The sequence below is a fragment of the Bolinopsis microptera genome, chromosome 11, assembly GCF_026151205.1.
Source record: "Bolinopsis microptera isolate Bmic1 chromosome 11, MBARI_Bmic_1.0, whole genome shotgun sequence".
Classification (NCBI taxonomy): domain Eukaryota; kingdom Metazoa; phylum Ctenophora; class Tentaculata; order Lobata; family Bolinopsidae; genus Bolinopsis; species Bolinopsis microptera.
Genome location: NC_087082.1, coordinates 9,853,028 through 9,878,586, shown reverse-complemented (window position 1 = coordinate 9,878,586; position 25,559 = coordinate 9,853,028). Strand labels below are relative to the sequence as shown.

Genomic DNA, 25,559 nt, shown 5'->3' with positions numbered 1-25,559 from the left:
GACTGGCTCTGGTTGAAGAAACTTTTGATTAAGGTGAAAAAGGTTATTGGTAACACAAACTACATCAAATTTGCAATCTGATGGTTTTATCAATATTTTATTTAAGTGCTCAACCGAGGTGGAGAAATTAAATGCACTTTTCAAAGCTGCTCAACCGGGGGTGGAGAAAGTTTTAGAGAGTTCTAGGTTAGCTAGAAAGTTGCGTCTCGGCCTTTTCTACTTCCCGTTAAATTTTGTTTTTTCCATTGACGCTCAACAGGGTGGAGATCTTTCATTAAGAAACAGTAAAAAGCCTGTCAAACATGCCTAAATTCATTAGTTTTATCACTAATTCTAATCTGCTCTGTTAACTGCTACTGTAGGGGATCATAAAACTGTTACCCCTTCTGTCTTAAAGCAAAGTGTTCTAGCAAATGAAAAAACTATCAAAGTTGTGAAAAGGTGCTCAACAAGGTGGAGAAATTGTTGAATAAACATTAAAACATTAAAAATGCATTAAAAATGGCCCCACCGGGTTGAGTTGAGCTTTGGCAGTTGATTTCTGGAAGAAATAACATCGGGTGACCCTTTAGCATGTATACAACTCATCAAACTAGCCATCAACCACTCAACCACGGTGGAGAACCTTGACTTCTGAGGTCAAATTTACGCCCAAATTTGCCAAATTTGAGTCTCCACCTATGTTGAGTGTACTTTTCAGCAAGGATGCCTTGTAATATGAGTTGGTAGATGATTTAGAATCATTGGTATTGCAAATGGACTGCCACAGTCACTCTACAGCTCCTAAACTACAGAATAACAGATTTTGAACTGCATGTTATGCAGTCTCCACCTCGGTTGAGCCGATTCTGAGGATCCTATTCTATGAAATATGATTGGTATAACCCATAATATTAAATATTAGGACTTTGGAGCAATTAAAAAGCATGAGAGGGTTAGTTCTAGTCACTTATATTAGCTCATGTAGTCAGTGAGCTGCTCCACCTGTGTTGAGCAGACAAACCTGCTCAACCGGCACTTTTTGAGTACCCACCTGTCTTACGTAACTTTAAATTGTGAAATTTGGAGTAAATTTTTTTTCATAAGTGATTTACAGCTCCTTTATTTTTGTAATTTTCAGGTGGCCACTGTCTCCACCAAGGTTGAGTTATTTAAATTTTGAACCCAGATATCATTATAGAAAGGTTAGGAGTATAATATCTGAAGAGCCTGTACCCCTTGGACTGTCAGAGGAATTATAATTAATTTTACCGTTTATGGCAGTGAAATGAGTGTAATTAGTGACTGATTTTATGTACAGGTTGTCTCCGAACTTGACCATATAGCTGAATTTAAATTTAGATTTATTTGTAAATGTATAATAATATTAAATATGTATTGATTGTTTTGTGGTAAATAAAAATTTTGTTTTAAAATATTTTGTTTTACTTATTTTAATGAACAAGACCCATATTTAATACAATAAGATCAAAGATACTTGTCAACTCAGCAGCAGTTTCCGTCCGTGTGATGTGTTGTCCTTCTCCTTTCTGTGTCCCCGTCGTTTTGTTTTGTACATTATATTTTGTTTTTTACAACATGTAGTAGTGTTTTAAGCAAATATTTCAAACGAACGTAACTTAATAGTTAATAATAACAAACACAAATACTAGACATTTAACTTTTTAACGTGTATTATATTTAACGTGTATATATTATGTGCTATGTATTAAAGCTTTTACATCTTAATATGCAATCTATTCAATAGTATGTACAAGCTGATTTGTTGTGAAAATCCTTAAACAATCTATATGTTTTTGCTTGCAACTGATATCAGTTGCAATAGAAACGGTATTTCGGGTACTAATAAAACAAAAGTTTTAATAAAACAAAAGTTAAATTTATTACCAATTATTCAATCAATACATATCATAAATTCTAATATTAGAAACACAATGCAAAATGGATGACTATAATTTTGTTGTGACTAATAATCTATTGACTTTCAAAGTTGAATTTTAGTTAAGTGGACACGTTCATAAAAAGGTGGCACTAGAGATTGATTTTTCACTGCCAAAATTGTGTGAAGCATTTTAAAATACTTGTATCTCAAGGAGTATGCTATGAAAGTTAACCAAATTTTAATATGTGGTCCAAAAAGAGTCAAATGTCACATAATTAAGTCATTCATCTCTTTATGTCTGTTAATTGTGCAGATATGAGCCAGAAATCACAAAATATTCATTTCTTGCACCTCTAATGATGAATTTACATTCTGTGAGTGTGTCCTGCTTCTCAATGTGATTATTGAACCTTTTTGAGATAGTTGAGTGTTAAAAGTGCAAAGAGTCACCGGTTAAATGTGGAGTTATGATGCAATTATCACACACAGGGTTAATTCTGACTAATTATTTTAGAATGATGAATGTGATATGAATATCAACGGAATGATTGTAATAGTGAACTCTATCGATCACAATTATAGCATGCTAACTAATATTTAGAGAATTTAGATGGTTAAAAGTGCCATAATGAGTCAAAAATCACATAAATGAGCATGTATTGAAATGATGCTGTATCAGGGGAATGTATCACTTTTTGGCTCTATATCAGGTTGGTATTCATAGTAAATCTGCAGTGATTTGTTGTGACACTTGTTTATGGTCATGGAGAAGTTCGTTATTAGAGTAATAGTGGAATCAATAATCACAAAACACTGATTTTAAACTGAGTAAACTAGGCTAGTACTTTTACTACTCAAGCCATGATAATTTTGTCTCCATAATGTGACAAATGAATCAATCAGTAACGTATAATACTTAATTGGATTTTTGAAATGTGATTATCGATTCATTACCTTTCCTTTCAAAATGTCATTACAACTTGAACATTACATATGATTCAATTGTCACACTTTAAAGAAAATTACATATTTGGTAGCTCGATTTATGTGATTTTTGAATCATTTAAGCACCCAGATCAAAAATTATCGCTCAAAGGCCTTCAATATGGGGGGGGGTGTCACGTCCGTCTATGTCCGCTTGTCTCATAGAATCCAAAAAGGACAGGACATAGGCGGACATAGGCGGACATAGGCGGACATAGACGGACATAGGCGGACATAGGCGGACATAGGCGGACATAGACGGACATAGGCGGACATAGGCGGACATTAATGGACACCTAAATTGCTAAATAAAATGTTCAAATGGACAAAAACGGACAAAAATGGACAAAAACGGACAAAAATGGAAATAACATTTAGATGCTTCCTCCTCCTACTCTTCCGACTCCTCCCCCTGGGTCTTCCTGATCTTCCTCAGTCCTCTTCCTCCTCCCCTCCTCAGTCCTCCTCCTACTCCTCCTCCTCGTCCTCGGTCCTCCTCATCAGTCCTCAACAGTCCTCCTCCTCCCCAGTCTTCCTCCTCCTCCTGAGTCCTCCTCCTGGGTCCTCCTCTTCCTCTTCATCCTCCTCCTCTTCCTCCTCAGTCCTCAGTCCTCCTCAGTCCTCCTCCTCATCCTTCTCCTCAGTCCTCCATCCTCCTTCTCAGTCCTCCCCCAGTCCCCCTCCTCCTCCTCCTATTCAGTCCTCCTCCTCCTCCTATTCAGTCCTCCTCCTCCTCCTCCTTCTCAGTCCTCCTCAGTCCTCCTCCTCCTCCTCTTCCCTCTCAGTCATCCTCCTCAGCCATCCTCCTCAGTCCTCCTCAGTCCTCCTCCTCAGTCCTCCTCCTCCTGGGTCCTCCTCCTCCTCTTCATCCTCCTCCTCTTCCTCCTCGGTCCTCAGTCCTCCTCCTCCTGGGTCCTCCTCCTCATCCTTCTCATCAGTCCTCCTCCTCCCCAGTCCTCTCCCAGTCCCCCTCCTTCTCCTCCTCCTTTTCAGTCCTCCTCCTCCTCCTCCTCAGTTCTCCTCAGTCCTCCTTCTCATTTCTCCTAAGTCCTCCTCCTGAGTCCTCCTCCTGAGTCCTCATCCTCTTCCTTCTGAGTCCTCCTCCTGAGTCCTCCTCCTCCTCCCTCTCAGTCATCCTCCTCAGCCATCCTCCTCAGCCATCCTCCCCAGCCGTCCTCCTCAGCCATCCTCCTCAGTACTCCCCAGTCCTCCTCCTTCTCAGTCATCGTCAGTCCTCCTCCTCAGTCCTCCTCCTCCTCCTGGGTCCTCCTCCTCCTCCTCCTCCTGGGTCCTCCTGGGTCTTCCTGATCCTCCCCAGTTCTCTTCCTCCTCCCCTCCTCAGTCCTCCTCCTTCTCTTCCTCCTCGTCCTCAGTCCTCCTCATCAGTCCTCAACAGTTCTCCTCCTCCCCAGTCCTCCTCATCCTCCTGGGGCCTTTTCCTAGGTCCTCCTCCTGGGTCCTCCTCCTCCTGGGTCCTCCTCCTCCTGGGTCCTCCTTCTCCTCCTCAGTCCTTCTCCTCCTCCTCCTCAGTCCTCTTCCTCCTCTTCCTCCTCCTCCTCCCTCTCAGTCATCCTCCTCAGCCATCCCTCTCAGTCATCCTCCTCAGCCATCCTCCTTCTCAGTCCTCCTCAGTCCTCCTCCTTCTCAGTCCTCCTCAGTCCTCCTCCTGAGTCCTCCTCCTCCTCCTGAGTCATCCTCCTCAGTTCTCCTCCTCCTCCTCCTAGGTCCTCCTTCTGGGTCCTCCTCCTCCTCCTCCTCCTGGGTCTTCCTGATCCTTCTCCTCCCTCTCAGTCATCCTCCTCAGTCCTCCTCCTCCTGGGTCCTCCTCCTCATCCTTCTCATCAGTCCTCCTCCTCCCCAGTCCTCTCCCAGTCCCCCTCCTTCTCCTCCTCCTATTCAGTCCTCCTCCTCCTCCTCCTCAGTTCTCCTCAGTCCTCCTTCTCATTTCTCCTAAGTCCTCCTCCTGAGTCCTCCTCCTGAGTCCTCATCCTCTTCCTTCTGAGTCCTCCTCCTGAGTCCTCCTCCTCCTCCCTCTCAGTCATCCTCCTCAGCCATCCTCCTCAGCCATCCTCCCCAGCCGTCCTCCTCAGCCATCCTCCTCAGTACTCCCCAGTCCTCCTCCTTCTCAGTCATCGTCAGTCCTCCTCCTCAGTCCTCCTCAGTCCTCCTCCTCCTCCTGGGTCCTCCTCCTCCTCCTCCTCCTGGGTCCTCCTGGGTCTTCCTGATCCTCCCCAGTTCTCTTCCTCCTCCCCTCCTCAGTCCTCCTCCTTCTCTTCCTCCTCGTCCTCAGTCCTCCTCATCAGTCCTCAACAGTTCTCCTCCTCCCCAGTCCTCCTCATCCTCCTGGGGCCTTTTCTAGGTCCTCCTCCTGGGTCCTCCTCCTCCTGGGTCCTCCTCCTCCTGGGTCCTCCTTCTCCTCCTCAGTCCTTCTCCTCCTCCTCCTCAGTCCTCTTCCTCCTCTTCCTCCTCCTCCTCCCTCTCAGTCATCCTCCTCAGCCATCCCTCTCAGTCATCCTCCTCAGCCATCCTCCTTCTCAGTCCTCCTCAGTCCTCCTCCTTCTCAGTCCTCCTCAGTCCTCCTCCTGAGTCCTCCTCCTCCTGAGTCATCCTCCTCAGTTCTCCTCCTCCTCCTCCTAGGTCCTCCTTCTGGGTCCTCCTCCTCCTCCTCCTCCTGGGTCTTCCTGATCCTTCTCCTCCCTCTCAGTCATCCTCCTCAGTCATCCTCCTCAGTCATCCTCCTCAGCCATCCTCCTCAGTACTCTTCAGTACTCTTCAGTACTCTTCAGTCCTCAAAATGTTTGTCCGCTAATGTCCACCAATGTCCGCTAATGTCCACCAATGTCCATCCAAGTCCGCCAATGTCCGTCCGGGTCCGCCAATGTCCGTCCGAGTCCGCCAATGTCCGTCCGAGTCCGCCAATGTCCGTCCGAGTCCGCCAATGTCCGTCTGTGTCCGCCAATGTCCCAAAAAACACGTCCGTTGTCTCATAGAATCCAAAAAGGACAGGACATAGGCGGACATAGACGGACATGACACCCCCCCCAATATGGTATAAGCTTAGACATGGATTCAAAAATCACATAATAAGATTCATAGAATGAATATAAATTGTCATATCGTGCACTTAATTTAAGGCTTACTATAGTGTGACTTAATAGCGCACCTTTAACGAAAATGTGACTTTTGAATCATATTAACTGGTTTTAATACTATTTAATACTATTTTGTACCCTAAAAAATGATAGAAAGCCAATAAAAACGTTAGATGATACAATAATCACTGCTCAAAATAGGCTCATTTCCAACGTTTAAGTTGTGATTTTTGACTCATTTTGGCACCAATAACAATTTCAGATAAGACATTCCATTCCTTACATGCATTATAGTCACCATATCAATTTTGGCTTCTTTGTGAATATTACTTTTCAGATTATCTAGTGTTGATTCATCTTGCATTTCTAATTGTGTGACTTTTGACTCATTGGCACACTAATAACGATAACTCCTGTGATATAAGCACTAGAGACTCCGTGATTTCAGGATCATGAAATTTAATCGAATTTCTAAAGGTATAGATAGATATATCAACCAACAAAGAGCAATGACTATTTTTAAAACGCATTTAAAAAAATCAATCTCTAGTGCCACCTTTTTTTGAACGTGTCCAAGTATGAAATGCCACCACATCATAGTTAGGGTAAAATGTTATTCTTAAATTTTAAAATTGAAAATATAGTAAAGCTCTTACAGGCAACTGGTTCCTTTTGCCAGCCGTTTTTAGTCCAGTACTGTCTCATTTCTGGTCTCAGAACATGTGCAACAAAAATGTTGTTATGCCAATGTGGAATTATTTGAATCACGTCGTAAAGTGGTTTTGTGGCGAAAGCCACGAATGACGAAGCCGCGCACTCGTGCGCGGCAGGGCTACAACGTGAAACAAGGCATTATGGACTATCGATTTATAAGATTTAAACATTTAGAATACAAGTCAGTTAATGAAATATTTTTAGAATAACTTTCACTTCTGCTTTAGAATTTTTATTTAATTTTTAATTGCGCTGATAAAAATTTATGATGGGGACGAATTTTCGAGTAGTATATAGTAAAAAGCATATTTTACATTTCATGAGCATTCAATCTAATATTCATGAGTTTATTATCGGATGTTCAAGTTTAACTACAGGGTTATCATACAGAAAATGCTTGATAACTTCGTCATTTCTAATCTGTTTTGCCTCATCTTTTCAGATCATATGCAACATTTAATACTCTTACTCTAGTAGCAGGGCATAGTTGAGTGTGCACTTCGATGTATACGATTTCTGACAACACAGGGTTGTTTGTTAGGTCATTCTAAACCAGAATCGTTTTAGGTGGACAATTTGTTTCGCTAGAGACAACCCTACAGGGCAAATTTTCTAAATTACCCTCAGTCGCGTATACGGGATTTTTGTATTTCGGCTCCTGAAGGTCATAGAGACTTCATTTTTGGCGTAAAATTACCGCAGTGGCCACATTTATATACAGCTTATTAATCAATGCATGGTCTAAAATTGTTTGTTCCCGAGATATCTGCAAAAAACTAATTTAAGCTCAGGCGTAGGCACAAATTTCATCAAATTTGTATCTCAGCTTCTGAAGATCTTAGAGACTCAAACTTTGGCTTAAAATGACCGCAATGCACATGTTTATATTAACACTATAAAGGTCATAAAGGTCCAAAATGCTTGCTTTTGGAAAAAATTCAGAAAAACTGATTTTCACTGGGGCGAGTGAAAAAATCTACTCTAGAAGCTAACTGAAATCGAGTATGCAGTTTGGTGTCTACTTACCTTTTCTAGAAACCAGGTCCTTTGTAAGATCATTCTGGATCAGAATTGATAAGGTACGCAATTTCTATCAGTAGTTCCAACCCTAGGGGGGATTTCTTAATTACCCTCAGGCGCAAATATATGACTTTTGTATCTCGGCTTCAGAACGTTGTAGGGGCCTCTCTTTTAGCTCAAACTAACTGCAAAAGCCACATTTACATACAAGCAATAAAGCAACATAGGGTTTATAGTGCTTAGCTTTGGAGATATTCATTAAAAACTGTTTTAACTTTCGTGCATCTTAAAATAGTAACATCAAACATGTAATTAATTTTGGTATCCTGGGCTAAAAAAGTCTTACAGACACTTTACTTGCAGCATCTCAAAATGTTCAGCATGAACACATTCAGATAATATTTATGGAGCAACACAATTCAGTTTCAGAAGCTCTTCCAGCTATCTTATCTTATCCCCAAATGTATACATCTAACCATCTCTCTGGCTACTTCAAACCACTTCAATCCCCACATTTTTATACATCTGACCATCTCCCTGGTTGCGTCCATCTCATTAAAGCCAAGGCTCGACCGGGACCGCTTCTTTGGCCAGGACTGGGACTGGGAAAAAGTGCCAGGACCGGGATTAAGACCGGGACCGGGATTATGGATCGGGATTAAGCCGGGATCCCGGTCTTACCACAAGTTGGGCTCTCTCCAGTACTGTTTGGCTATTATGGCTAATCAACTCCAATCCAACCTCATGTAGTAGAATCTACTTCTAGTTTCCTTCAATTCTGCTACCTCCACTCTAGCTCCTTCTAGCAATCTCTGAATGCTATTTCCTGCTCTATCTAGCTTCCACCAACACCAATAATTGTTGTTTAAATGTTACCACTAGCACCTGCAAATTCTAGCCCTATCCAGCAACCTCAGACTTACTCCTAGTAAGAGGTTGCTAGAAAGAGCTAAAATTATAACGTGCTGGTGGTAGCTGGGTAGAATAGGCATGGCACGGAGGTAGCAGAATTAAAGGTAGCTAGAAGTAGAGTCTACTTCATGAGGTGGGATTGAAGTTGATTAGCCATAATAGTCAAACAGTACTGGAGAGAGCCCAACTTGTAGTAGCTATAACGAGATAGTTAGATGTTCATGTATAAATTTGGGGATTGAAGTAGTTTGAAGTAGCCAGAGAGATGGTTAGGCTTATACATTTGGGGATAAGATAAGATAGCTGGAAGGAGCTTCTGAAACTAAATTGTGTTGCTCCATAAATAGATAGATAGAGCAGGAAATAGCATTCAGAGATTTCTAGAAGGAGCTAGAGTGGAGGTAGCAGAATTGAAGGAACCTAGAAGTAGATTCTACTACATGAGGTTGGATTGGAGTCGATTAACCATAATTGCCAAACAGTACTGGAGAGAGCCCAACTTGTGGTAAGACCGGGATCCCGGCTTAATCCCGATCCATAATCCCGGTCCCGGTCTTAATCCCGGTCCTGGCACTTTTTCCCAGTCCCAGTCCCGGCCAAAGAAGCGGTCCCGGTCGAGCCTTGGCTTTAACGAGATGGAAGCAACCAGGGAGATGGTCAGATGTATAAAAATGTGGGGATTGAAGTGGTTTGAAGTAGCCAGAAAGATGGTTAGATGTATACATTTGGGGATAAGATAAGATAGCTGGAAGAGCTTCTGAAACTGAATTGTGTTGCTCCATAAATATTGTCTGAATGTGTTCTTGCTGAACATTTTGAGATGCTGCAAGTAAAGTGTCTGTAAGACTTTTTTAGCCCAGGATACCAAAATTAATTACATGTTTGATGTTACTATTTTAGGATGCACGAAAGTTAAAACAGTTTTTAATGAATATCTCCAAAGCTAAGCACTATAAACCCTATGTTGCTTTATTGCTTGTATGTAAATGTGGCTTTTGCAGTTAGTTTGAGCTAAAAGAGAGGCCCCTACAACGTTCTGAAGCCGAGATACAAAAGTCATATATTTGCGCCTGAGGGTAATTAATAAATCCCCCCCTAGGGTTGGAACTACTGATAGAAATTGCGTACCTTATCAATTCTGATCCAGAATGATCTTACAAAGGACCTGGTTTCTAGAAAAGGTAAGTAGACACCAAACTGCATACTCGATTTCAGTTAGCTTCTAGAGTAGATTTTTTCACTCGCCCCAGTGAAAATCAGTTTTTCTGAATTTTTTCCAAAAGCAAGCATTTTGGACCTTTATGACCTTTATAGTGTTAATATAAACATGTGCATTGCGGTCATTTTAAGCCAAAGTTTGAGTCTCTAAGACCTTCAGAAGCTGAGATACAAATTTGATGAAATTTGTGCCTACACTTGAGCTTAAATTAGTTTTTTGCAGATATCTCGGAAACAAACAATTTTAGACCATACATTGATTAATAAGTTGTATATAAATGTAGCCACTGCGGTAATTTTACGCCAAAAATGAAGTCTCTATGACTTTCAGGAGCCGAAATACAAAAATCCCGTATACGCGACTGAGGGTAATTTAGAAAATTTGCCCTGTAGGGTTGTCTCTAGCGAAACAAATTGTCCACCTAAAACGATTCTGGTTTAGAATGACCTAACAAACAACCCTGTGTTGTCAGAAATCGTATACATCGAAGTGCACACTCAACTATGCCCTGCTACTAGAGTAAGAGTATTAAATGTTGCATATGATCTGAAAAGATGAGGCAAAACAGATTAGAAATGACGAAGTTATCAAGCATTTTCTGTATCTCGTTAACAAAATTGACTGGGTGATTATGTGACACCGTGACACAACACCTTAATTGGGCACCCTTAACAATTCCCATAATGTTTAACGGGGTGGTTAACGGGGGGCACCTTATCACGTGATTAGGTAAACCAATCACCTGATCACATGAATGAATAAACTCGTTATGCTTCATATCTCGGTCATCTGAGAAGCTACAGTTCTAATTTTTTAAGGACAAACGTAATTCGAATGGCCAAACACAATTCAATAAAATTTAGTTCGATCCGACTATCCAAACTATCAAATAAATGCAAAAATGAACTCTCATTCGAAAAAAATTATCTCGAATATTTTTCGATTTGACAAACTCCTCGAACCAGTGGTGGTAGTAAGTCATACCAGAAAGAATTATTTCAATTGGGCAATCAGTGACTGAGCTATTAAGGCCAACGTATGCCCACTGACTTTTGGCCCACCCTGTATGATTATTATGATATTATTATTCACTGTAATATGGCAATAAAATTTAAATTTTGTTTTACTTAAATTTTGTTTTACTTCAGAATGGGTGATGATCTAGGCTCAAGGCCCATAGTGACGTTGACAACTCCACAAGGCCTTGAGGACGATGAAGTTCTATCTTGTGTGATGCAATCTCTTGCTGTGGCACCTCTCCTCGATATTGCCTCTGATATGGACATACAGGTTTGTTTTTAAACTACTATTATCTTCGCTATAGCTGAACTCCAATAACAATTTGATCGGTACATCTTCTCTTTTTATGTTATTGATTTTTAATTCAATTTAATTCGCAGGACCTACTCACAAGTATGAAACAGCTGTTACTCCAGTTCTATGAGGACACTGTCAGCAGGGAGGCAATACAAGTACCTTTATTGACATTCAACAGGTACTCTATCTAGCAATGAATTTTAACTAGGCAAGATAATCGGTTCTGACAGTGACACCTGCCTATTTCTGATAGGATGACAAATATTGAATAGAAATTTAAACATACTTGGACATTTGAGAAGTGAATATTGTGTGCTTTACATCTACTGTATAATAAGTATTGATTGTACATTTGCAGGATAGACCCAACAGTGATTCCACTGAAGACGCTAACGATAACGTTTTCTGACCTGTGGAACACCCCTGGTATTGACCGTGTCAAGCTTCTGGACAAGTTCTTTGAAATACTGCCCACTTTTGAGAGCTTCAGAGAGGTAATTTGAATATTGTATATATTTATTTCGTGAATAAACATTATTTATTTAATTCATGCTAGTGGCATGACATTATAAAATATATGCTCACAGTTGTGAAAAGGTTGTGAATATTAACTTAAGTTTGAAAATCCCTGAGCTTTAATTCGAGGTGATGTCATGAATTTAAAAGTTATTAATCCATCTTGAATTCCTATCAAAAGTTAACCCCCACTCAAAAATCAGAATTTTGCATACGATTACGACGTGTTAGAGTTCTTAGGAGTCTTACTGGATAAGATAATCGAGGACTTGAACAGCTACAAGATAGATGAAGAGGTAAAAGAGTAGAAACTGTTTAGAATTCACAATAGATTTTATAGAATGGGCCTCGTCCAATTTCAGTACTCAATTTTTGGGTATAAACTGTACAATAAATATAATATCGGTATTCTAAACCCCCACTGATATATTTGTGGTTCACATTTCATATTTAACATTCCCAGATAACGAATATAAAGCTGCAAGATTATCTCTTAAACATTTTCTACATAACTCTGGAACAGGACTGGGAGCTCTTGAAAAAGAAGTTAGATCATTTTAATTTGGCTTCTAAATTACATTATTTCCTTAAAAGTGCCTCAAATTGAAAGTAAACACTGTTATATTATATTTAAAGTTAAATTATTGAATCAAGTTTCACTGAAAAATGATAACATTTATATAAATCCTTAAACTGATATCAGTAACCAACAGGTGGAATATAAACTTCTACATGATTGAGAAGCAGCTAGTGTACCTTATAGCTGCACACTCTCAACTCAACCTTTCCAACTCTGAAGTGACTCTGAAACAGATTGTAAAGACAATTACACAAGCCTATCCCAAGATAGACTTCAATATCTTGCTGGAACTAGGTAAGACAAACATCAAGTTGATTATATTTCTCGAGCCATATGAAATAGACTCCTGTATCTTTCTTGAGATAGGTAAAATAGTATTATAACAATAATTATGAAATTATTATTAAACACGTGTTCAAGCAATCTATGAATCTACTTCATCAAAAGAACAAAACATTACAAGTTGTAATCTTATGACTCAATTCTTTTTTAACCGTCGATAATATGTGTACGACTAATGAAAAAATGGGAGGTCAATACGACTTTTAACAAGCGAACCAGATGGTCCACATCTTGTTACTTTAGCCAGGGAGCTAAACATGGAGCTAAACAACAATTCAGACATGATGGGACCATAATAGAATCCATCCTTCTCTAGTATAGATACATAAAGATAGTACACTTTACCCTCGCCCTAGATATCATGAGATAAAGTTGAGACAACGAATCTATTTCCTTCACATCTCCGTCTACTTTATCTACTCCGAATATCCCAATTACAGCAGACCACTCAGCTGAAGGACTATCTTTATTGCAGCATAACCCCATTTCTTCAGTGTCATGATTACTTGGAACTTTAATTAAGTCCAACATTCGATAATTCGTATACACTACTCCTATATCAGACACTTTCAAATCGCTCTCTTCCAATAATCCAGTTAGTTCTTGTGATATCAGTTTACCAAGCAAATCGTGATTTCGATACACGAAAACATATATTTTCGTTCGTGGCCCGTGAATGAAATGTCCATGCGCCTGTTCTGGAAGAAGCTCATTTACTCTTATTTCGTGTCTTAATAGCGTTCTACATTGTATGTCTCTTATAAGAGCAAGCATTCCCGCCAGTTCACTTGTGTTTCTCAGGTTTTTATGGAGAGTTCCTACTTGCCACTCATCATAGACTTGACCCACAAATGTACTCTGAATAGCGTCTTTTCCGCCATTAAAAACCATTGGGTCTGTTGGACTTTGTGCTATGTCACAAGCCACCCAAACAAAGTTACTTCGAGAAAATTCTACCAGGGTCTTAGAAAACTCTTTAGATTTCTCAGTAGAGTTATGGAATGCTACGAGTTGGGCATCATCTATGAATATGTTACTGCCTTTTTGAGTTTTTACCAACTGAATGAGTTTTTCGAATCTATTATGAAAATTGAGGTACTGCTGCAGCTTTATGATGACAACTTGGTTATTTTCTTTGTACAATGACATCATTTCAAGTTCCCGCTCACATAGTTTCTCCTCGCAACCGTTTTTCCACCCATCGAACACAACAGTTTCAGCTGCAACCCCTGCCTTTTCTAATGCACTCTCATATATGTTAACAGGATTACCCGGACCAGGGAAGAAGAATACTGAGATTTTGTTCTGATCATCTGAAAGTGCTAGTTCTAATATTTTTCCACACATGATAACAGATTTCCCTGAACCCGCAGGCCCGTTTATCCACATTAACTTCTGCTCAGATTTCAGGATGGCAAGTTGTTCGATTGTCAGATTATTAACTCCGATGGAGTTTTTGATCGTATCTGGAGTCTCTGAGGCTATTGCTGGATTAGGATCACGGTTTTTACTGTGAAACGTAAAGTCCCCATCTTTTAGCCCTTTATCGATTGCATTAATAGTTCTCCCTAAAGTGCATTTTCGTGTGTCACATTTATTTTTTTCCGTGCACCACAAGGCAACTAAAATCTGCTCCACACGTCTATAAATTTGCGAGATAATCCAAGGACGCACAACATTGCTGCTTTTTGTGAGCCTAGATATTCCCTCTTGATGGATGATTTCTTTTATTTGCAAAAGAACGAGAGTGAAGAGCATCGGGAAATCAGCTGGTCCGGATAGTTCCCACAACTCCTGCCAATCTACAAACCAATAAACAGACGACAAAATTTCAGCGGCTTTATCAACACGATCCATGTGAAATTGTTGTGGCTTGATCGGAGACAATGAGCGTGGCAAATGCAAACTGAATTTAACATTGTCTTTCCACCATTGGCGAATATTTTTAATGTCCTCTTGGAAGATAATTGATGATAATTCACTTTCAGTTACCTGAAAGTGGTTTTTGAATTGGTGGCTTAAATATGGATAAGCCGTAAATTGGAGTACAGCAGCTTCTTTGCTTATGCCTGTGATTAGTTTGACCGTTCTACTTCGCTGGTCTACTGAATCCTTAAATGTCTTGTTTAAATAAATTTCGGCTTTTTCGACACCTTGCGCGCGATCTTTACACCCTACATTTTTAACCTCGATAACTATCGCATAGTTCTCCCCAATCACGACAAAATCACATTCCTCCTCTGTCTCCTTATTCTTCATCTTGCATACTTCACCAGCCTTCCTTTTAGACAAATGCTCTCCGACGAACATCGTATAATCTCCGTGCGTGTACTTCAAACCTTGAATGACAATAAAATCCCCATTTACTCTCTCTAATCCTCGATATACCTCAACCTCTGCTTCATAATCCTGCTGACGTTGTTGACTGGCGAGGTTACTCTTACTGAGCTGAGAGTCCTTATCGTATTTATCAATGTAATTGGAAAGGTTCGGCGCTTGAGGTATCATAAGAGGTGGACTATAGGTACCGAGATTCTTGTAAACTTCTTTTCCGTCCTCTTCCAGTTTTTCTATTCTCTTTTGTTCTGAAATTTGCAGAGTTTAATGTCAGGACTGCATAGGTGAAATTTGAAAAGAAGTTCGAAAGGTGGAACCTTAACTTGAGCTGATATTTGTTTGAGAGAGATTATTACCTTTGCGGCTAGGGCTGTCGCTGAATTTCCAAAGGTGTTTGCCACATCAGTTAAAGTTATTATTATTTGATTTGAAACTGTGTTTGATAATTATCTCTATTGCCAAATTTTTCATCGCAAAAATAAATAAGAGTAAAACTATCTTCGTTGCCGTTGGTTTCGAACTATCTGCGTACAGCATGAATTAATTACGGCTTACCGATTGCGCCACGAAATTAGTATGCGAAGTAATATTTGTATTATATATTATATTATATATATAATCGCACGTTAATGCTCGACTCTAAAAAATACTCAAACATTCCCGAGAATTTCCAGGAATGCACTGACACGTCAGTGCATACGCCATACTGTAAACAATAAACATAGAACTATTGACTACTATCTATTATTCAGGAGGTGACCGGGATTGGCAATTTTGAGCTATCCCGGTCCCGGTCCCGGTCAAATGCTGATTTATTTAATTATGATCCCGGTCCCGGTTAATTCGGGATTCTTGGTCCCGGTCCCGGTCAATCACTCAAATTTGCCGGGATTTTGACCGGGATCTTTTACATAATTTCATTCACTGTGATTTTAAGTTTTTCCTTTCATTCATTGTGAATTTCATCTTTAAACATCCTCTGAGCCAAATACAACAATGTTTAAAATTGCTAAACAAGTTTGAGTAATAAATTATGATCATGAATTAACCAGTAATCAACCGGAATTCCCGGTACCGGGAATCCCAGTACCGGGAATCCCGGTACCGGGATTGGCAATTTTGAGCTATCCCGGTCCCGGTCCCGGTCCCGGTCAAGTCACATTTTTCATACCGGTCCCGGTCCCGGTCCTGGTAAATTGATAATCTCAATTTTGAGCTATCCCGGTCCCGGTCCCGGTCAAGTCACATTTTGTATCCCGGTCCCGGGAATCTTTGAGCATTTTTTAGAGTCGAGCAATTAGCATGAACACGATTATATATGTAACAAATAATACTTCGGGGTATCCTAGGAAGGTTCTTGAACTTTGAACAGGTACCCCTGGCCCTCCTCATTTAACCGTAAATTAAGTTTCCTATTATTCGGCTGAGTCAACGGGGGGATTGCATAGATTCAATGGATCCTTAGCTACTCCATTATAGACTAGGTGACACTATAAACAAGTGATAAAATACACGTGATCGCACGCCATGTTAAGTTCCTAATTATTGTGCTCTCAACTTTTAAGTTAAACTTACATCTATAATGAGTAAGACTCTCAATAAGATGATATTGAACAGGATCAAACCTGCCATGGAAGACATCTTAAGGATCAATCAGAACGGATTTAGAGAGAGTAGGTCAACAACTAGTCATATTCTTGGCATAAGAAGGGTATTCGAGGAGCCCGGGATAAAGGTATAAAGATCTGACCGCGGTAATGCTCTTCATTGATTTCAAGAAGGCATTCGACAACGTGCACCGTGGACTCCTCATGAAGATCCTCCAGGCATATGGCATTCCCAAGGAGATTGTAGGATTGATACAAAGAATGTATGCAGACACTTTTGCTCGTGTGATTACCAAGGATGGGCTGAGTGAAGCATTCTTTATTCTAGCAGGAGTGATGCAGGGAGACACCTTGGCGCCCTATCTATTCATAATCGTAATTGACTACATTATGAGGGTGTCCCTAGAGGGTAGGGACTTTGGGTTTACTCTACACCCTAGAAGAAGCCGACGCTATCCGGCTGTCAAGGTTACTGATGCGGACTTTGCTGACGACCTTGCTCTTACGACAGATAGTGTTGCGGAGGCACAGGATTTCCTCAGGAGTCTGGAACTCCTTTGGACTCCACCTCAACAAGAGGAAAACTAAGTACATGGGAATCAACATAAGAGATGATGATAACCCGACTCTGGTTGCTGGGAGCGGGAAGACCATTGAGAAAGTCGATGACTTTGTATATTTGGGTAGTAGAATGAAGAGTTCCGAGAAGAACTTCGAGTTGAGGAAAGCTAAGGCATGGGGACCGTGTCACCAGATGAAGCTTGTATGGAAGTCGGATATGCGTAGAGATCTCAAGATACGGCTGTTCCTGGCTACAGTTGAGTCCATCCTTCTGTATGGCTCTGAAACATGGAATGTCAGCCAGACCCTCGCAAAACGTATTGATGGATGTAATACGAGAATGCTGAGGATGGCACTTTAAAACATAAACTGGAAAGAGTGGCAGACTTACGCCAAGGTTTATGGACACCTCATCAGAGCATCTGATAAGATAGCTGAACGGAGGATGAGACTTGCAGGTCATCTAGCCAGGCATGAAGAACTTCTGAGTCATCAACTTCTCTTCTGGGAACCCCTTCAAGGACATCGTCGAAGGGGAAGACCACACCTCACATATATTGACATCCTTCGGAAGGACACGGGGCTTGACGACAGCAAAGAGATTAACAAACTCATGCTGGATAGACAGATTTGGAAAAAAACTGTTCGGACGTTGAAGCCGCCCTAAATCAGTAAGTCAGTTTTCTGTTTTCTTATTTATTTACAAATTTTGTGTGATGAGTCTAACTTGCAATCTTGCATTAATCTTGACCTGGGTCTGGGACTTTCAACCAGGGTAAATTAACTTATCTCAAGTTAAATCTCCTTCAGGTTAATCTGTTCACTTGAACTTTTTCAAAATTTAACATGGCTTTGAAATTTTAACGTAAGGAGGCCGAGGGGGCCAGAGAAGGTACTTATTTACAGTGGTGCTTCAGGAGCTTAAATTACGATATAATATGTGAACAATCTCTAAATATCGTATACAGCTAATTAACCCACCTGGTGTTTTCTTATGTTTTCCACTGCTTGATGCCACATCTTTCTTGTGCTTATTCATGATAATGAGATGAAACTAACACTGCAGATGTTTTCAATAGGTTGTAGTCCTAGATACTCATGAAATTGTTGCTAAATTGAACGGTTCAAGAGCAATATGCGGCAATACAACGCAAATGATATCAGAGTCAAATCGTGGGCATTAATTTAAAATTGCCAAACTGTAAATAGAATTAAGTTTTACTACTAGACTATAGCATGGGGCTGCCATACTAGCTCATAAACACCAAGTCAGTAAATGTATAACAAATGTACAACAACGAACTACTCAACTTCCTTATTGTGACAAACGACTGTAGCTAGCGTAGAAAAGAGCTAGTAATGTAGTGACTATATTACCGGCGTGGCGGCTTTCTTATCTAATTATCTGTGTTACTATGTTCCATGACATGGAAGCTATATTGTATGTAACTTGATCATTACCTCATGTTCATTGTTCACAATACTATTTATATTGTATGGGTCCCCGGTCCATAATAGAATTCATCTTTCTCTAGATACATAAATATAATATTGCACTTCACCCTCGCCCTAGATATCATGAGTAGAGATAAAGTAGAGATAAAGTTGAGACAAAGAATCTTTTTCATCCACATCTCCGTCTACTTTATCTACTCCGAATATCCCAATTACAGCAGACCACTCAGCTGAAGGACTATCTTTATTGCAGCATAACCCCATTTCTTCAGTGTTATGATTACTTGGAACTTGAATTAAGTCCAACATTCGATAATTCGTATACACTACTCCTATATCAGACACTTTCAAATCGCTCTCTTCCAATAATCCAGTTAGTTCTTGTGATAACAGTTCACCCAGCAAATCGTGATTTCGATACACGGAAACATATATTTTCGTTCTTGGCCCGTGAATAAAATGTCCATGCACCTGTTCTGGAAGAAGCTCATTTACTCTTATTTCGTGTCTTAAGGTTAGCGTTCAACATTGTATGTTTCTTATAAGAGCAAGTATTCCCGCCAGTTCACTTGTGTTTCTCAGGTTTTTATGGAGAGTTCCTACTTGCCACTCATCATAGACTTGACCCACAAATGTACTCTGAATAGCGTCTTTTCCGCCATTAAAAACCATTGGGTCTGTTGGACTTTGTGCTATGTCACAAGCCACCCAAACAAAGTTACTTCGAGAAAATTCTACCAGGGTCTTAGAAAACTCTTTAGATTTCTCAGTAGAGTTATGGAATGCTACGAGTTGGGCATCATCTATGAATATGTTACTGCCTTTTTGAGTTTTTACCACCTGAATGAGTTTTTCGAATCTATTATGAAAATTGAGGTACTGCTGCAGCTTTATGATGACAACTTGGTTATTTTCTTTGTACAACGACATCATTTCAAGTTCCCGCTCACATAGTTCCTCCTCGCAACCGTTTTCCCACCCATCAAACACAACAATTTCAGCTGCAACCCCTGCCTTTTCTAATGCACTCTCATATATGTTAACAGGATTACCCGGACCAGGGAAGAAGAATACTGAGATTTTGTTCTGATCATCTGAAAGTGCTAGTTCTAATAGTGCTAGCATCTGAAAGTGCTAGTTTTTATATTTTTCCACACATGATAACAGATTTCCCTGAACCCGCAGGCCCGCTTATCCACAATAACTTCTGCTCGATTGTCATATTATTAGTAATAACCCACTGATTGATGCCACAAATAGCGGAAAAGATTTCCCCGTTTAACGATCATTTTCATTATTTTCGAAAAGCTAAAAAATTAACATTTCTGCGTTTTCTGAAGCTTTCAACAATAATCGGATACTTACTGACTGCTGCTGGCACATTAAAACTTCACGTTGACCTTAACTTCAAATGACAGGTAAAGATTACCGGTTAAAGTGGAAACAAGAGAAAAGGAACGAGATGGTACGATCACTCTTGTTCGACCCGGAACTCCACACGGGATCCCTACTGGAGAAGATACTGGTAGATATTATCCTGCCCCTAGGAGATAATATCAACAAACTACACACACCTCGTTTCGCTTTCAAATGGTGAGTTGTGGTGTTATCGCTATTATAATGTACAGTTAGACCAGGTTTATTGTGTTTATGTTTCAATACATTGATCAACGAGGTGAGGCCGTTTTTTGAAGATTATCAGAATTGGATTTGTGAGCCTGAGGCTGCTTTGAGACATGATATTAAACAGCTTATAAAATATAGAGCCAATAGTTACAGTAACTTGTTAGGATTTGATGCATGAGAACTATTGATAGCTATAACGTAGTTCTCGCATTGCACATGCTATATTGATTAATTTATTCGATGAAAATTTTACTGCCATTATGCGAAAGTTAATTTGGTCTCCAGTAATTTAATTAGTTATTTGGTTGATAAACTGATGGTTTGAATTTGTCAGGTTAATGTCGCACACGAAGTTCCCTTATATTGGGATACACTTAACGAAGTTAGCTCCACCTTGTCTCCAACTCATTTCAAGTTCTCACGACGAAAACAAAATACTAGCTCTCAAATGTTTCAACCTCATCATTGAAAACATCGGCAGAAGCGAGATGAAAGTTAACAATTTTGATCACGTGATTTGTGATGAGATCATGAAACTGATCAACCACCCAAGTTTCGAAGTTCTTGAACTTTCCATACCGTGCAGCTTATCACTAATGAACTTGATGACTGATCCACCGCATAAACTACAAGAATTGTGGAGACCGAACAGTTTTGATATGTATCTCTTATCGTATCTTGAGTACGCTGCGTACGAAACAAAAAGCAACAGAAAACACTTGTATGTGAAATATTTAGAGAGGATTATTCAGACTTGCAGACAAGCCATCATCAAACATCTCAAATCGATCGTAACCCTACTAATAGACTACATGAAAGTGAGGGATGTTGAAGAAGTCAGATTGTCCTGTCTAAAATGTCTGAAACTTTTGCTAGTTCACGGTTGGCCAAGGATTTGTACTCATTCCATTGATATTCTGATGTGTTGCGTGAACGTCGTGGCAGAGTCTCATTCTGATGAAAACACAACTGTTTATAATGAAACCAGGGATTTTGTTCTAGCATTAAAAACACTTTGTAATGGTAGTTTGGATAAGCATTTGGAGTGTTTGAAAAGTTTTAGTAACAAGGGGGTTAAGAACATGGTCGCGTATGTTATGGAGAAGAAAACTGGGAGCTGATTTCTCTCATGTGACCTCTTATCTATTAATCTGACATTTTATATTGTAATTGTTGACGAAACTTCTTAATTTCCTTATTTTTACCACTTAAATCTCCTTTTCCCCGTTGCCAAGGTAAGCTTTAATGAGACTGTCCGCGTGTAAATGGTATCGAGCGCTATCTCCAAGTGACTTCAGAATGTTAAAAGCACGATATTTCAGCATGTTAAATGTCACGCGCGTGCGCGCTGAATATCCACTTGAAATTTTAAATTATGAGAAGAATAGGATGCATGCCGGCCGTAATTGTTATTTTCGTATACAATAGTTTACATATTAGAGGCTGAAATTTGATTCACTGATAAATCACCCCCGAATTGTTTAATAGAATGACAAGGTCTCTCCTATTTGGACGTCAGGGCATCTCTGCCACTCTCTGGAAATACCATACAAAACAAAGCAACATCCAAAGAAAACGGTACGTCCTGCCAGCGTAGAAACTCAAACATAATTGCTTGTTTTGTACCCCATTCGTTCCCATTAGAGAGATGAGTTTGCTTCGATCATTTTACTTTCCCGTAAATATATATGATTATTATCAAATCAAATTACAATTCCTCCACCTTGCAGGCCTCCGATCGTATTCACACAGTACTGGATGCGAGTTATACCTCCTCGAGATGGGATACCTACCAACACCGTCATGTTCGAATGTAGTTTCCAGATGAATAAGACAGAGATTAAGGACTACCTCAAAGATATTTACAATTTGGAGACGCAGCAAGTCAATACAGAGGTATGCAGTCATGCTTGTATTCAGTGCCGTAACGAAGGGCCCCAATGACCCCGCTGTGCGGGGGGGGGGGGGGGGGGGCATCTTAGGGGGGCGCAAAATCGTCGTTCAAATGTGTGACAATTTTGAAAAACTTAACTGAGGTACTTAGCAAAACTGAGGTACTTAGCAAAACTGCGCGTTTTGCTCTAGAAACACACTTTTTTAGAGTTTTTACCGGCGTTTAAAGGGGGGAGGGCATCAACAGGGGGGGGGGGGGGGGGGCGCATTTTCGGGGGGGGGCGCCAACAGGCAACGTTACGCCACTGCTTATACTCACACATTTTAAAATATCCCTGACCTCTAGCTCTTTGAACCCCCTGATTACATACTCAAATGCTGTGTATTTTATAATCTAATGACCTCATGACCTGTTGTTGGACGGTTCTTAACTCCTGAAGTAACTGCTTTTAACATGAGTTTTGTATGATCGCTCATGAAAATGTTCCTCCTGCAGGTTGTGGACGGGGAACGATTCAAGTTCCAAGTTCCCGAATTAGGAATCAAAACGCACACAAACACTCATAAGAAGATAGCATACGTGGTTCTAAAAGACCACGATATGAGTTATCCTAACGATGAATTTTTTAAATCTCCCGATTCATCACCCGAATCATCTGATTTAGTAGTTGCCCCATCTTGACGGTAGAGCATTGCTGATCCATGCTGCAAACATCTGGTAACAGCCTCCGCTCTTTGTTGCTCAGAATTGGCGCAATGCCAAAATCTGTAGAGCTGGATACTCTTCCTCTTCCTATATTTCTGATTCTTATATTGAATAAATATAGTTAGACCACAACTAATGATTCTCTTTGTATGCCATGTTTTGCAAGTTACCCCGGTAAATCAAGTTACCCCGGTAAATCAAGTTACCCCAGTAAATCAAGCTTCCCCGACCTAAATCAAGCTTCTTCACAAACTGGTTTTTTATTACTTGTTGACCTTCACTGAAGGTCCTTCAGTAATGATAGCCACGGTGAGACTTGAGTCCCATGATGAACTGTCGGATAACTTTCAGGGTGATACAAATGGTTCTTCTATCTTAACACATATGAATGTGCTTATTTTAGCTGGGGTATACGAAGATTTTTAAAGTTCGTTTTATGTTTAAATACCAGTTTTAGGGCTATGACGAGTTTTACATTTGCCACTGACTTAATGATTTAATTTATTACTGAAAACTGTGACCCTGTTTTATTAGCTTATTGAGAATATATTCTACTCATTGGTATTAATTCATACCCTGATTAATACTGACCGCAATGAACGGAAAAAAACATTAATTATAAAAAATAATTAGAAAAACTGATAAATTCTTACCAGCTACGTGATCGAGCAGATCAAATTTGCTTATTTAGTTTTATTTATTTACTTTACTTTACTCTATATGTCACGCATAGTAATTTGTAGTAAGTAAGACTTTATCAATCGAATTAATTCTTTAAGCGCCCGATAGATGGCAGGAAAGAAGGGTAAAAAGGCTAAATCAGATGGGGACAAGAAAGGGGCCGATCAGCCATCAGAACGAGAGGTTGTGGCGAGGATTGAGCTGGAGAAACTGAACGACGAACTGGCGTCGGTAAAGAGTGAGGTGAGTTGGGTAATTTCTCTTCATTCCCGTACAAGAAGTGCTGCGGTAGATGAAGTGCTGCCCGCTTTAGCCACTATTGATTCACATAGTTATAACACTAATATTACAGTTTTTATATCTAGATTTTTAATACCTTTCCGTTATGCCTATACAAAATTATACATGATTGTAATTCTATTCTGGTGGGGGAATGACTTCACAGGCATGATGCGATTTTAACCGTACAGGTGGAAAGACTACGAAAGGAGAACGAATGGTTGAAAGATGAAGCTAATAGAACGAAGATGGAAAGTCACGAATATTTACAGGTATGAAAACTACAGTTCTCGAGTTATTGATTTCCGAATTTCGTAATTCATATTTCATACAATTGTAAAATGAAAGATACTCAAAAATGCGCACACCAAGATAAATCTAGTATTGTCATTTTTGTCAAGTTAATTTAATTTTAAGTTAATTTCTTACTGAATGACGCCACTGCTGTTTATACCTCAGCTCTTGGCATAATTCCGGTAATCTTCAATTAGAATTATCCACGAACTCGACCAGTTCAGAGCTGTATTTATGAGGTACTATTTTTAGTACATGTCTCGAAAGACCCAGAAGAGGCAGAGCACGATAGCCATGCTCAATGAGAAAAACGAAAAGGAGCTGGAACAAATAAATACAGAGAGAGAAGCGATTGTTGAGCAGTATGAGGTTAGTTATACTAATAGAGATTCTGATCATTTTTAAACTGTGAGTCTGGAAAAATCATTTTTGCACTTCATATTTATTTTAGTTATACATATATAATTGTAATTATTACGATGTGATTTCTCATCTAAGCATGAAGCAATATGTTGGCTTAAACTCACTCGCCTTAGAAAAGGAAGCAAGAGTTAAAGAGTTTGTTAGAACAGAAAGAAGGAGAACACGCTCAGGTTATGAGGGATCTTCAGGACCTTGCTGAGTATCAGCACATCAGACTCGAACAGGTTATTTTCGGAATATTTATACCTGCACGCAATTATACACATAATACACGCAATTGTACACATAATTATACCTGCACGCAAGGCCCCCGGCCCCCACGCAACAACACGTACACTCAAAATAACTTTCCAGAGAAAAACGTACATTTTTATATCACCACATAGCATTGTACGATTTTGATGTATTCTTTACGGTTTAAGATTGTGAGGAACAATATAAAAATTAAGTTAGATAACATGATACGAAAATTTCTAGTAACTATTTCAGATTTGAGATCCTTTTTTTTGTAGGAGGCGGAGATCGGTCATCTGGAGACAGAAGTGGAGAGATTGAAGATAGAACACGCGGAGACCCTCCAACAAATGAAGAGCAACTTTTTGAAGGAAAAAGCAAATCACGAATATGACGCCGACCATAAAATTAAACAGGTTTAATCATATCACCATTTCATTCGTATATACATGGCGACTACCATGCCACGTACCAACTGTCATACTGCATACTATTACTATACTTCAGCTTCAAACTGTGTTCAATTTTAGTGCAGGTTCTATTTTTAGTTCGGTTCGTTTGCGCAGCCCCTTGTATTTGTAAACAATTAAAATTCGCATGCACATCGAGCTGCGCAGCGCAAGTGAAGCGTAACGTTTTAAAACGCTAATACTGTAAGTTAGTAAAATACGAGATAACTTGATGGTCATTGACTGAGGTATTTGTTTTTCTCGGGAATATTATTTAAGAAATTTCTGGAACATAAGTAATTGTAAATAAGGAAAGATTACCTAACCTGATGTACAATAGAGTCGGAGAGGAGGAAGATATCAGTATAGGATTACGTCGAATCTGCATCTAAACGACTAGAACTAGAAGGCAAACCGATACAAGGCACGAGCTTAC

General features: G+C 39.8%; 4 protein-coding genes across 4 annotated transcripts in view; 3 read left to right on the top strand and 1 right to left on the bottom strand.

The window, feature by feature from the left end:
• Window positions 1-25,559, top strand: part of LOC134822612 (coiled-coil domain-containing protein 166-like) — a 40,529-nt gene that overhangs the window by 4,177 nt on the left and 10,793 nt on the right. The window contains exons 2-6 of the mRNA XM_063833737.1: window positions 23,553-23,687; window positions 23,915-23,995; window positions 24,270-24,386; window positions 24,554-24,664; window positions 24,953-25,090. Coding sequence (XP_063689807.1) covers window positions 23,553-23,687; window positions 23,915-23,995; window positions 24,270-24,386; window positions 24,554-24,664; window positions 24,953-25,090 — 582 coding nt within the window. The remainder of the gene's footprint in view (window positions 1-23,552; window positions 23,688-23,914; window positions 23,996-24,269; window positions 24,387-24,553; window positions 24,665-24,952; window positions 25,091-25,559) is intronic.
• On the top strand, window positions 10,968-21,361 carry LOC134822610 (uncharacterized). Its single transcript, XM_063833734.1, has 8 exons — window positions 10,968-11,113; window positions 11,224-11,318; window positions 11,499-11,634; window positions 11,860-11,952; window positions 12,120-12,202; window positions 12,370-12,530; window positions 19,957-20,131; window positions 20,499-21,361. The coding sequence occupies exons 1-8, from the start codon at window positions 10,973-10,975 to the stop codon at window positions 21,283-21,285; spliced, it is 1,671 nt and encodes a 556-aa protein (XP_063689804.1). The 5' UTR covers window positions 10,968-10,972; the 3' UTR covers window positions 21,286-21,361.
• LOC134822606 (uncharacterized) lies at window positions 11,974-18,152 on the bottom strand. The gene is made up of 2 exons (XM_063833731.1): window positions 18,065-18,152; window positions 11,974-15,163 (listed from the first exon to the last, which is right to left on the bottom strand). The coding sequence occupies exons 1-2, from the start codon at window positions 18,120-18,122 to the stop codon at window positions 12,891-12,893; spliced, it is 2,331 nt and encodes a 776-aa protein (XP_063689801.1). The 5' UTR covers window positions 18,123-18,152; the 3' UTR covers window positions 11,974-12,890.
• On the top strand, window positions 21,657-23,316 carry LOC134823140 (large ribosomal subunit protein uL23m-like). Its single transcript, XM_063834488.1, has 3 exons — window positions 21,657-21,742; window positions 21,895-22,060; window positions 22,554-23,316. Exons 2-3 carry the CDS (start codon window positions 21,923-21,925, stop codon window positions 22,737-22,739), a joined length of 324 nt encoding a protein of 107 aa, XP_063690558.1. The 5' UTR covers window positions 21,657-21,742; window positions 21,895-21,922; the 3' UTR covers window positions 22,740-23,316.